Source organism: Notothenia rossii (genome assembly GCF_949606895.1).
Source record: "Notothenia rossii genome assembly, chromosome: 5".
In the NCBI taxonomy this organism is placed as follows: Eukaryota; Metazoa; Chordata; class Actinopteri; order Perciformes; family Nototheniidae; genus Notothenia; species Notothenia rossii.
Window position 1 is genome coordinate 79,288,694 of NC_136903.1, and position 13,139 is coordinate 79,301,832.

Here is a 13,139-nt window from a genome sequence, read left to right on the forward strand (position 1 = left end):
GGTAAATCATTCTCATGGTTACCCTGACGTTCAAAATGGTTGAGGATATTATTGTGAAATATGCAAGCGGAAGTTGAATGTTTAACTGCGGGCGTGACGCTAACAGATCGCATTAGCTAGAAAAATAATGGCCTCATCGTAGTAAAATACTAGCATGTCGGCTTTATTTGACTTTACATTGAAGACGTTAACATAGCGGACCATGTAAGCTGTTATCTTAACATAGTTGTCCTTTACAGAATATATTTGTTTCATTACCTGGCCGGCAGCTCTGTAGCTTGGACGAGGACAGTGGAAAGCAATGACGCTCAGCAGGATCCGCCGACATCCTCTGACATGTCCAGTTTCGCTAGCCATCTTTCTGCTAATATTGAGTGTGCAGCTGGTGAGAGCAGCCTCTGAAAATGACCCCTACAAAATCCTGGGTGTCGGCAGGAGTGCAAGTCAAGCAGAAATCAAAAAGGCATACAAAACCCTCGCAAAGGAATGGTGAGTTACTGAAATGATGTCCCCTAACAGTAGGCCAGCAGCATCTATGGGCTGCAGCAGGTCCCTCAGGTTAACAGCTGCTTTACTGCTACACAGACATGATTACAGACATTTATGAGCCCCAGAAAAATATATCTATTGTGTTGGTGTGCACCTGAACTAGTGCTAATTAGCTTAACCTATCACCAGACAGTACACCTGAGAGTTGTTTTTTAACCCTCTATGACCCAGCACTGATATGATTGAATGCATTGCTTTTTGTTTAGGCATCCAGACAAGAACAAGAGCCCTGGAGCTGAGGACATGTTCATTAAGGTTTCAAAGTCATACGAGGTGGGTAAAAGTGAATCATTACATGTCATCATGTACTCTATATCATAGAAACTCATGCTGGAATCCATAATGACTATGTGGTTCATTCACTCTGTTTCACTTTCTATATCTAGTGTTCTTGCTGTTGTTGTCACAGTCCTCTCATATGTGCTTTTCATTGTCTTTTGCTCACAGATCCTGTCAAACGAGGAACGAAGGTCCAACTTCGACCGCTATGGGCAGACTGATGATAGCCAGCCATTCGGCCATTCACAGCATCAAGGTTTCCGCGGCTCTCACAACAGCTTCTACTTTGATGAGTCTTTTTTCCATTTCCCCAGGTACAGGTTCTGATTTGTATTGTCTAACATTGAAGTAGTTGTCCCCTGTCTTTTATATAGACTGTCAAGTGTTTTTGAAGACACTATTGTTAAAGAGAACCAAACTGGTAAACTTGAGGCCTAGCTGCTTCTTTTTAGAATATTGTCAAAAGCGCTTTTTTTTATTATTCAAAGCATCAAATATGCTTTAAACCAATTTAGTTTGGTGTGACTTCTTTGTCACTGCTTTTGTCAAGGTAAAAAGTATTTTCTTGTGTCTCTTCTGACAAAACATTTCTTTCTCCACATTCCCATGACTTTGTTTCTAAACGTTTATTTCCCGGCAAGCTGCTCTGTCCACATGGAGTGGTTTCAATTAGTCTCCTTCTTCTGTTTGCTTTGGTTATTGATTATTTTATAAAAGACAAACAGCTATCGTCCTAGATCCAAAACTTTTATTTGAAGCAGTTATTGTACTCATCCTATATTTAGCTAATGAATTGAACAACTGATAAATCAACATAATAGGGATCATCTGCTAGCTCTAACTTCTCATGTGTTAGCTAATCGCCATTTAATGCCATTGTGAAAGGAATACCTTTTGCAATAGTTGCCTGTTAATAATAAATTAAGCCATTAACAAAATATCACATTGATCTCTTCTTAGCTAGGAGTGGAATTTGATTAAGTAAAAGTTGAAATAATTGTTAGTTGCAGATGTTGGTTGAGACTTAAAGGAGAAAAGCAGCAGTCTGTTGACCTAATAAAGAAAAGTCTCACTGTCTTGCCTCCTCCAGGTCCAGGGACTTTGCAGACAGCAAGTACCTGCTTCACCACGCGCAGTTTAACAGCGACGTCCTCCCAGACAGTTACAAGAGGCCGTACCTGATCAAAGTGACCTCTGAGTGGTGCTTTGCATGCATCCACATTGAGCCTGTGTGGAAGGAGGCGGTGCAGGAGCTGGAGCCTCTGGGTAAGTCTGCTGTCACTCCCATCAGTCCGCCCACTGTGCAGGAAGATGCTTGGTTCCTCTAAAAGCATCAGCTCATAATGTTTGCTCAGTAGCAGGCCATTAGATAAATGTGTTTTCAAGGGTTAAGATGCTGTACTGGGAGCCAACACTCCCTTCATTGAGTTTTTCTTGCCTAATGGAACAAAGAGTAAAGCCAAGGGAAGGATTTAACCAAATGTAAGAATTGTCTGGCACTGGAGATGATTTTCTAAGTTATTTCGGTGATTCTGCTAATTAGATATACAGTTTCCTGTTCCCTACAGACTTCATCTCATTTGTAGTCTTTAATGCTCAAATCTAAATGCCCTGCCCTAGAAAAATACCCTGCACATTTATGAAACTAAGCTCAGTGCCCAATTCTATTTCCAGCTTTTCTTGCTACGAGTGTTTTTTCTGTGTGTTTGTCATAATAAGCCACATCTCTTACAATAAACAGTAATTCTACCCATTGTTTATATTACGTTATTGACAAACGCATCCCATGTATATCTCAGATGCAAAGCCTTAGTACAAAATCCCCCTTCAGAGCGATAAGAAAACTTGTTTCAAAGTCTTTCTGCTCTGGTTTTGTCATTTGCTGTTGTATGGATGCACAGATTCTGTGAGATGCTAAAAAACAGACTTACTGCATTCATCTTTTATGGACCCTTTCCATTAGGCAGCCCCTCACTTATTTCAAAGACTCAAGTAAAAATCCAACAGCTTGCAGTTGTTCTCCTAAAATATTTTCAGTGCGTCTGTTTGGTGAAAGAGAGAAGTCACATGTCTGGTCTGTGTCTGTGTTTCTTTACGGCACCGTTTTAAATCCCTATTTGAACAGCATCCAGTTTGATTTTGCTGAAATATTGGTGCATTTACCGAGACATTTGCCGAAACATAAATGATCTTAAAGACCATGAGTCTGCGGTTGTATGTTCTGTTTTCATCGTTGAAAATCACTGAATATCGTGGTGTGAAATTAGTTTTATGCAGCATTACCCCTTCATTGTGACAACAATTCCTCTACTGCAGGGATGGGGAACCTTTTTCCTCTCAAGGGCCATTTCAATTTTTTCAACATCCTCCGAGGGCCGTACAAATTATTGACCTCTGCTTAAAAAAAAAAGAAAAAACACAGCCCATTCATTGGGCCTTTCTTTCATGCTGTGCAAAGAAAAAGCAACCTCTTAATCCAGATATCTCCCCATGACTCGCGCATGCATGCACGTGCACGGTGTGGCATGACCACCACAACAGAAAGATATGGACACAAGATGTGTGCAAATGTATTTAGTTTAATATCCATGTGGACACGATTTAAGTGGGGGGGTACCTCACACCCTCTAGGGGGGTCCAGGGGGCATGCTCCCCCGGGAAGATTTGTTTTTAAATGTTGAAGTTAAAAGCATCAATCTGGTGCACTTTGAGAGCAACATGAAGAGATCTATGGATACATCTCTCAACACCCATATGAAACAGAACTGGAAGCAGATTTACTTTTTCTTTATGGATATTTTACAAATCACTCCCCTTTCAAACTGTATTCTTCTTTATTAATAACAACTTTGTTTTACTGTCATACAGTATTTTATACCTGTTTAGTTTATTCTCTTATTTTTTTATAACTATAATCATCATATCAATAATAATAATAATAATAATACATTACATTTATAAAGCGCTTTTCCTGGTGCTCAAAGCGCTTACAAGCAAGTAAAACAAAAATAACAACAGATAAATAAAGATAAAATAAATAAAGATGATGATAAAGATGTGCCTTTACCTCACTGGTTGGAGAAAAAGCTTCTTATATTCGTTAGCATAGCTAGCTAACCAGATGCTAATAACAACAAAGTTATTGACTGTATGATCAGTATGACAGATGAACAGATCGCCACTGGGCTTTCAACTAAAGACACAGCCACGCAAAAACTGCGGCATGTATTGTGTACGGCTCCTTATGGGTACTGCAATTTCTCAAGTGCCGGAGCGGCGTTCTGGCGTTCCGGTGCTCTCTGTCAAAACTGCACCCCTGTCAGACACGTTAGGCTTGTGTTGTGTTCAAGGAACCTAATCTTGGCCAGGAAAAACAGGCACTCGCTTTTTTTATTTTTTTGCGGTCTATATTTCTTCAATTTTTTTCTTTTTTGCGTGTGTTTATAAATTACCTCGAGGGCCGTACCAAATGGTCTCGCGGGCCGTATACGGCCCGGAGGCCGGAGGTTCCCCACCCCTGCTCTACTGTATCAGTTGCAATAGCAGTCTCTTTTTGCCTTTACACCAGGTGTTGGCATTGGCATCGTGGACCTGGGTTACGAGCGTCGCCTGGCCAACCAGCTGGGAGCCCACCGCGCCCCCTCCATCATCGGGCTGGTGAACGGCAGGGTGACCTTCTTCCATCAGGCTGTGATACGGGAGCACCTGCGACAGTTCATTGACGACCTGCTGCCCCATAAACTGGTGGAAAAGGTAAACGCGACAGATGTCAAAATACTGCTACATGTATGTATCCTCAGATTATTTAAATCAGATCTCAGGCATTTTGTTTCTTAGTTTATAGGACGGATTAGCCCTTTTGAATCTCTGCCATAACAGTATGTTACAGAGAAAATGTATGTTTTAAATAAGGCCTAAATGCCTGCCACTGTGGGCCTGGGCCTATCTGCAAGTTCTTATATATCTCAACCTGATTTTTTGCCCGATTCCTAAATTGTTCTAGGCCTAATTATGTAAACATATATTTACAAGTATTACAAGTGAAGTTTCTCAAAATGTGAAGTGGTGCACTGTTTTACAATTGAGCAAAAATACAATGTTTAGCTAATTGCCCTTGTTCCCCCAGATCACAGATAACAACTACATTGCTTTTCTGGATAGCTGGCGTGTGGAAAATAAGCCCAGCGTTATTTTGTTTGACCAAGTTCCTGTTGTTCCTCTACTCTATAAAGTAAGCAATGCGTTGACGCACACACACATACACACTAATTATTACATGGTTTAGTTGAATACTCGATTCTGATTGGTCAATTCAGAACACGTGACCCGTACTACTACATTTTATTTACAAGGTTGATGTTGTGGTGTGGTTTCCACCAGTACAAAAGACAGCAGATATATTAAACTCCAGCACCAACTATAGAGCCATCTGTGTGAACAGCTCTTTCTCATGTTTCTGTTCACTAAGAACTATTTTCATCTATTACATTCATATACTCTGGAAATATTGTTTGAATGACTTAATATGAATAAATGTGTTAAAAAAAGACAGAGAAAGGGAACAATTCAGGGACAATTATTGGAACAGTGTGAACCAATCAGATGTGTTCTTTTCAACACATTCCTCTACAATTCGATATATATGTTTATCCTCCAGTTAACAGCCTTTGCCTACAAAGACTATGTGCGCTTCGGGTACGTGGACCAGGGGGAGAAACACAACAATCGGCTCCTACGGCAGTTCAACATCAACACGTACGCTCCCACCATGCTGCTGTTTAAAGAGGATACTGAGAAGCCTGTTGATATCATCCAGGTAATAAAATAAAGAAGTGACCAAATCAGCTGACCATTTTTGTCAATCTGCATTATACTAGTTCTTGCTCTGCACCCTTCAAAGTTCACACCCCCTCACTTTCTCTCCTTCAGGCCAGAGGGATGAAGCGACAGATCATGGAGGAGTTTGTCTCCAACAACAAGTTCCTGCAGGTTCCACGGCTGGTCAACCAGCAGCTTTTTGATGAGCTGTGCCCTGTCAAGCAGTTCCACCGACGGAGGAAGTAAGATTTATTTATGTATTTTATATGTTTGAGCAGGATCTTAAGCCTTTGGACCTGTATTTAATATCTCTCCTACATTCTTATATCGTTGTATGAATTGTTGTAGAAAGGAAAGGAAAAAGCCAAGCCCAGAATTTGAATTTTAAACATCACAAGAAGCAAAACAGAATTGTCAGACAGGCACTACAGCGGGTGTCACTGAACTGAAACGTTGTGTCTTTAGTCTATTTGCAGCAAGTGAATTGACTGTGAATGCTTTGCAGGTACTGTGTGCTGCTGATCACGGGGGAGGACCAAGCCTTCCTAACAGGCAATAAAGCCTTCCTGGACTTTGCATCGGTCAACAAAAAAGACGTGCTGCGCTTTGCATACGTCTACCACCGACAGCAGCAGCCTCTCTGCCAGGCACTGCTCCATAATCACGCTGCACTCTCACCCCAGGTCAGTGGCACAAACGCATACAAAGTGCACACGCATGCATCATTCACATGCTCGTCTTGTATGCAAAGATGCAAACAAATCTCCTCATAATCAAATTCATGACAAAAGAAGAAAATCTGTCTTTCGGTTCATTGAGGACAACGGGTGCTTGCTGTATATCCAGCGTATCCAGAATTGGATATGTGTCGGATTACCAATATGTTCACCCTGAGACTCTGTATACAGTGAAAGTGTTTTATTTTGCCCGCTGACAGGTGGTGATTCTCGAGAGGCGGAGCCAAGCCGGTAAGGTCATGTACCGCTCTGTGAGTGGTGGATGGAACGGCAGCGAGGAAGATAAGTACCGCCTCCACGAACAGCTGGAGATCCTTCAGAAGGACCCCACCTATCTGAGCTCAGACGCCACCCTGCCAGAACTCAACAACGAGATGGCCCCCGTAAGTTTCTACACACACACACACACACACACACACACACACACACACACACACACACACACACACACACACACACACACACTTAGCGTTGGACTGGAGATGCTGACAGTGGATTCATGTAATTGTTTTCTGTTTAATTTCCCCAGATGTTTATCATTCAGTGGATGAATGCTGCCTCTGATTACGTCCTTCAAGTATATGATGACCTTCTCTACTCAAACTGGTAAGACAACACTCGCCCAGCATTAATGCAAACAAGAGACAGACAGATAAGGTTGTGTACTTTCTGAAATCTATCGGAAGCTTAGTCATGCTTCTGCATCGAGATGCTGCCATAAGATGTACACATTTAGCGTGTCCTGTCATAGCCGCGATGCACCTTTTTCTTTTGGAAAAGATGACTACGAGTGTTAATGGTTGATCTGGGCTGCTGTGTGTTTTCTCCTACTTGTTTGGTTAATTACATATTCTCTCCTCAAGGCGAGAGATGATGCCCATCCTGTCGCTGATCTTCTCAGCGCTCTTCATTCTTTTTGGCACCGTCATCATTCAGGCCTTCAGGTGAGAGTTCACCATGACTCTTTTTTTTATTCATTTGAGCATTTGACTTGACAATTCCTTTCATTACAAATATCCTGTACATAACGCGTCGACTAAATCTGCAATCGATGTATCTTTATCTTATTTTCTTCTAATTCTGCTTGATTATTAGTGGTTTTGAATTCTGTTGAGTCAAATACCTGCTGGATATCATTTCCCTAAGAGTCAGAGCTGTTGGTGTTCACACTAAGGATTTCCTTTTTTGATGCATTTTCAGTGAGCCAGGTGAGAGCACCCCCCGGAAACCAAAGCCAAAGGAGCAAACGCAGTCCGAGGAAGACGCATCGAGTAGAGCTAATACTTCAAGGTAATGTAATGAAAGGGAACACGAGATAGACACACAATACAACAGATAGCGGATACTTACTTACTCACAATACAACTTATAACTGGTAACTAAGGAAAACATTGAAGAGTTAAATGCCAGAACGATGTTTCTAAATCCTATTTTGCAGTTAATATATCTTGCTGGCAGGACCCTAGCGTGTCTGAGCCAAACTCCTCTCGATAAAAATAACCTTTAAAGGGACAATTCACCTCAACATTCGATGTACGTATTATTGCTCTTATGTAGTTTCATGGCCTGGCTCTTGGCCATAACAAAGAAAGGACACGACATAAGGAAAGATATTTATTAAAATAAACTCAACTTAACTAAAGAGCTACCTCAATGGGATGCGTTAATCAGTAAGATCAGCAGTGTAGGTGTGGGTGTGTGAACATGGTGTGGTGCAAGGTCTTGAATGCCAAAGCAAGATGAAGGTAAACGCATAAAGAAGGTAGCTGCTCTCCAAACAAATCCTCCAACAGAGAGAGCGAACAAGACTCTGGCCGTTTCTCAATGTCGAGTAGAGCTGCTGCAGAGCCACTATTTCAAGTATACTACGTCATCGAGTGGCGCCGAATGCTGGGCATTTAGCATGCATTTAAACAGTCCTTCAGCGCCACTCGATGACGTAGTATACTTGAAATAGTGGCTCTGCAGCAGGTTTACTCGACATTGAGAAACGGCCTCTGGCTCGGGCCTTTCACTCCTCAGCAACCGGCGGTCAGGTGCCCTCAATCAGTGCTGATGCGGATGAAGGGAGATCGTTAAAGGGACATACACACACAACAGGGGAGAGTAAAGCAGGGGCCGTCACAGTAGTTGTATCGGTGTAGATAAAGAAGACTAAAGAAGCTTCTTCGGCTGAACTGTAAACGCTTTAATAGACAAACACGACATATAGTTTAGATTGTTTTCTTTTTCCTCCCTGTATTCTCCCCTCACTCCTTCTTTCTCATTGGCCGCTGCAGCCGTCCTCCTAAGAAGGACTTTGTGGAAGTGACGGAGCTGACGGACATCACGTACATCAGCAACCTGGTGAAGCTGAGGCCGGGCCACATCAACGTTGTGCTGGTGCTCACCAACGCCTCCAAGAATGCCCTGCTCAGGAAATATGCCAAGGAGGTTTTTTCTTTCTCTGGGTAAGTCTCCTCACTACAGTTTTTAACTTTCTATTATTCTTAGTTTTTTTTTTTGAGTTTATTCATTTAAAAACAAAGGAAGCCTTCCAAATGTAGTCTGTAACTGAGCACTGAATGTGGTTAAAACAACTATACATGTTGTGTCTACTTGTCTCACCGATGTTTAAGTGACTTGCCTTTGAATAATGTTACTAAGTGTATATATTGATAACAAAAAAAAAAAAGAAAAGAAAGTTGTCCACTAAGGTGCCAACATTGCATATTTATCACTTGGTCCAGTTAATAATCCTAAACCCCTCTGCCACTACAGGACTCAGACACTCCACTTCTCCTTCCTTAACGGTGATAAGCACCGCCACTGGATGCCATCGCTCCTTCGCTCCACATCTGACACCATGCCGAGTCATTCGGACGAGGATGAGGAGTCTCCAGACTACGCCGGCCACGTCCTGGCCCTCAACGGCCACAAGAAATACTTTTGCCTCTTTAGACCCGTCTTCACCGGAGACGATCCCAACGACTCGGCGTCTGACACCTCGTCCTCTGAGAGCAGGAGGAAGTCCCGGTCCAGGTCCAGGTCCAGCTCCCACTCTCGGTCCAGGTCCCATTCCAGGGAGGATGGGGCCGTACCCAAGAGGGGCTCAAACAGGGCCACCACCATAGAAGTGCACCACAAGCTGGACAGACTGGGACTGTGGATGGAGAGGCTGATGGAGGGGACCCTCCCCCGGTTACAGGTCACCGCATGGCCCTCTCTTGGCGAAACCAATACCTCCTCCGCAGAGAGCTGAGTTTAAAGTTACAAAGGTCAAATGGTAGCGCACACACGCCTGATGAGGGTCTTCAGCAAGAAAACTGAAGAACAATGTTGCAGTTTTCAAATCATATTTTAGGTTCTGTTTCGCAAAAGTATGTCGTCAAACTAAGCTGTCGCGAGCTTTTTACAGACGGTTTTATTTGATCTGCTAAACAGTTTGAAGCAGATCAAAATGTATGGTTTAGAGAGAGTAGTGTGCTACCACAAACCTTTAACACGCGCATGAGGCAAAGGTTAAGAGTTCGCTGCATGATGCGGCTTCATGTCTTAAGGACAAGGCAAAGGGAGGGAAAAGAAGAGACTCTATAGGAAAAATCAATACCTATTACACACACACACACACACACACACACACACACACACACACACACACACACACACACACACACACACACACACACACACACACACACACACACACACACACACACACACCTTACTCAGAAGCCTCATGGTAATAGCTAGCTGTGTGTCCATGTATGTATGTATGTATGTGACACATTAACTTTGGTTCCTAGTGTTTTTCCCCCTCTTTCCTTTTCTCCTCTCGTCTCCATACATTCATTAGATACAAATCTAGCAGCTTGGAGTTAGTGCAATTATTTTTGCTCTACTTTGTATCTTTGGTCAGCAAGAGCCTCTAAAACTTGACACGAGCCTGACCACATTTTCAAGCTTGAGAGCCGTCTATCATGAGTATTTACTTCTGACAGTAGGTGGAAGCAGGTTAATACGAATAGAGGCTTGGACACTAAGCCTGATGCACTGAGTTAATACATATATTTTTTGTTTTTAGATTTTCTTGTTTGTTTTTTTTACTTTTAGGACCTTTCAGTTGAGATTATTGTTGATTTATCAATTGCTGTTGTTGATCTGACAGAAACTTTTTTTATTCCAAGCATCAAGACATAGAGCTTTGTTAGCAGCAATAATTACGTAGTCACATAACAATATCTACATTTCATCTACCAAAAGAGCTTATAATTAAAAACATATTTTATTCCTGATGATTTCTGCTCAGAGCCACGTTGCCATGTCCTGCTGCTGCTGCTCTTGTAGGGATTTCATATTTAACATGCTGTCTGCCAAGTTTGAATTCTGATAAAGTTGAATATGATTTTGAGTGGGTAGTACCCCAAATTAAATCTGCCTTTTTGTCTTTTAGCTGTTTTAATTTTGGGCTGGTTTTACCTTTTTTAATAAAAAATCTCTCTGAATCAGGGGGCAATGATAAATCCCATCTTATTATATTCGCCCTTTTTAAGGCTGTGCCCTTAAACCACTGTAAATGTCAATGCATGGAATATGTAGACCTAATATCACGAACAAATGTTAAGTGAATTTGCACTGGCAGCTTCAACCCTTCACCCTGTCTCTCTCCCCCTTTTACTCTGTAATTGAATAACTTGCTGCTAAACAAATAATATTTGCAGTACACTGTAACTCATCTTTTCCCTCTTGTGTGTCCTTTGACCTTCATTTGTGTGTATATCCATCTGTAAGAAATGAAGTGTAAATTATTAAAAGAAATGCCTTTTAAAACATTTTATTTATTAAAATGTGTGGATATGATACATACTGTTGCTTAATTCTTCTTCATATTAAGAAATGTTGGTATCTACAGCAAGGCAGCATTAAGTAACCAAGGCACAATGGATTCTCCAGATACTAGATTGTATAATAATATTACAGAATACATTAGGTAACTTTTAATCATTTGACATAACAATCAGCGCATACTCAAAGAACAAATATTTTCCATAAATATAACTACTGCTACACATTAATACATTTTCAGCAGCATGTGCATTATACACAGTACATGTCTTTGTGTTTTGTACGGCAAAACAGGCTCACACTTTTTAAGGAGATGAAAACACTTTCTTCATGTCCAGCTCCTCTGGGCCGAAAGAGACGGGCAGCAGCTCGTCCACCGTCATCTTCCGGTGCGAGCCGTCGGGCTTTGACAGGTACACATCACAGTTTAAACCAAACTGAAGGAAACGGCAAAAAAGAAAATATTAAAAGTTGTCTAATTCCATCACAAAGCCTCCCTTCTTTATGGTGTTTTGTGTGTATGGTCATTGGTCATGACTTAAAAACCCAGATGTTTTACCTCTCTTATGAATTGCCTGCAGCCCCCACATGGCGAGATGAACTGGTCCTTAAGGTCACTGCAAAGAACATATGAGGACACGAAGAAGTTAGGAAATAAAACTCCGGGAGATGCTCATCTCAAAGTGTCTCAGTGTGATGACTATGAAACTTCACAATGCCTCTCATGTTGATCTGTTCTGGTTTTCTTGCTTTCGCTCTAAACATGTCCCACATTCAAAAACTAACACTCCTTTATTTTATACATCTTCTATTTTGAATTTCAAGTGCCTAATGATGTAAATAATTCATAGTATTTATTCATGTTCCTTTTCAGATATAAAGTACAATTTATGATTTCATATTTTTATCATAATTTAATTTGATTCTATTCTATATTTAGGCTTCTTTTTTTTTGTACTTGCATTTATTTTGAATCTCATTTTTATCTTACTATGCTTGTGTTATGCACTAATACACCAAAGCAAACTCGTGAAAACGTATCTAGCATTAAACGTGATTCTGATGGTGCTGAGATTTGAATCCACCTTGCATCACATGTCAGTCAACCAACTGTTGGGTGAGTAAGATATGCATCATACAGACTTGCTTTGTGTTAAGTATTAGGGGAAGTTTAATGACGTGCAAAGACAAAGTGAGTAATGGTTCAATAAAACAGAAATGCTGACTGAGAGGGTTCAAACTTGACATGCAGGAAATGCACATATTACTTAAGAGTGGAAATTACCTGGCAATTGCTATTGCCTTGAAACTTCTGTAGCCTTCAGAAACCGCTTTTGAGATAGCATTCCTTTCAGCACATACACCCAAGTTGTAGCATGCATTCTCTACATTGCAACCTGCCAGGGACACAATGACACTCATTAGTTAGTTTAGGAGCATTTGCTTCACTCAAATTAAACTAACACATTAGCAGTGGTGTAAAATAACTAAGTAGATTTACTCAAGTACCAACTGTACTTAAGTACAATTTTGAGGCACTTTTGAGTATTTCTATTTAATGCCACTTCATACTTCTACCCCACTACAACTCAGAGGTAAATATTGTACTTTTACTCCACTACATTCTCGCAGTACCTTTAGTTACTTTGCAGATATAGATGAATGATACACAATATGATCAACACTTACATTTAGTTACACCTGGAGTTCATTCATAGCTACCCTGCAGCATACAAAGTCATTAAAACTAGCTGCACCTTTTACCAACACTTTAAAGCATCAATGATTACAATCAAAACATTAAATATATATTATTCTTGAATGGGTCAATCTGCATAATGAGTACTTTAACTGTTGGTACTTGAAGTATATTTTGATGCTAATACTTTTCTACTTTTTCTTGACTAACATTTTGAATGCAGGACTTCTACT

The 13,139-nt window shown here is 41.0% G+C and overlaps 2 protein-coding genes across 2 annotated transcripts in view; one reads left to right on the forward strand and one right to left on the reverse strand.

Annotated features, from left to right (window-relative positions):
• The first annotated feature begins 76 nt into the window (after window positions 1–76).
• LOC307040339 (dnaJ homolog subfamily C member 16-like) lies at window positions 77–11,228 on the forward strand. The gene is made up of 15 exons (XM_079683068.1): window positions 77–489; window positions 756–822; window positions 997–1,142; window positions 1,919–2,094; window positions 4,397–4,581; window positions 4,955–5,059; window positions 5,486–5,644; window positions 5,758–5,888; window positions 6,152–6,329; window positions 6,584–6,766; window positions 6,913–6,989; window positions 7,247–7,327; window positions 7,584–7,673; window positions 8,663–8,833; window positions 9,144–11,228. Exons 1-15 carry the CDS (start codon window positions 302–304, stop codon window positions 9,622–9,624), a joined length of 2,418 nt encoding a protein of 805 aa, XP_079539194.1. The 5' UTR covers window positions 77–301; the 3' UTR covers window positions 9,625–11,228.
• Window positions 11,181–13,139, reverse strand: part of cdab (cytidine deaminase b) — a 3,002-nt gene continuing 1,043 nt past the window's right edge. Inside the window, exons 2-4 of the mRNA XM_079683069.1 lie at window positions 12,493–12,604; window positions 11,767–11,824; window positions 11,181–11,644 (exon numbers count right to left, since the gene is read on the reverse strand). Of these exons, the coding sequence (XP_079539195.1) occupies window positions 11,513–11,644; window positions 11,767–11,824; window positions 12,493–12,604 (302 nt within the window). The 3' untranslated portion in view covers window positions 11,181–11,512. The remainder of the gene's footprint in view (window positions 11,645–11,766; window positions 11,825–12,492; window positions 12,605–13,139) is intronic.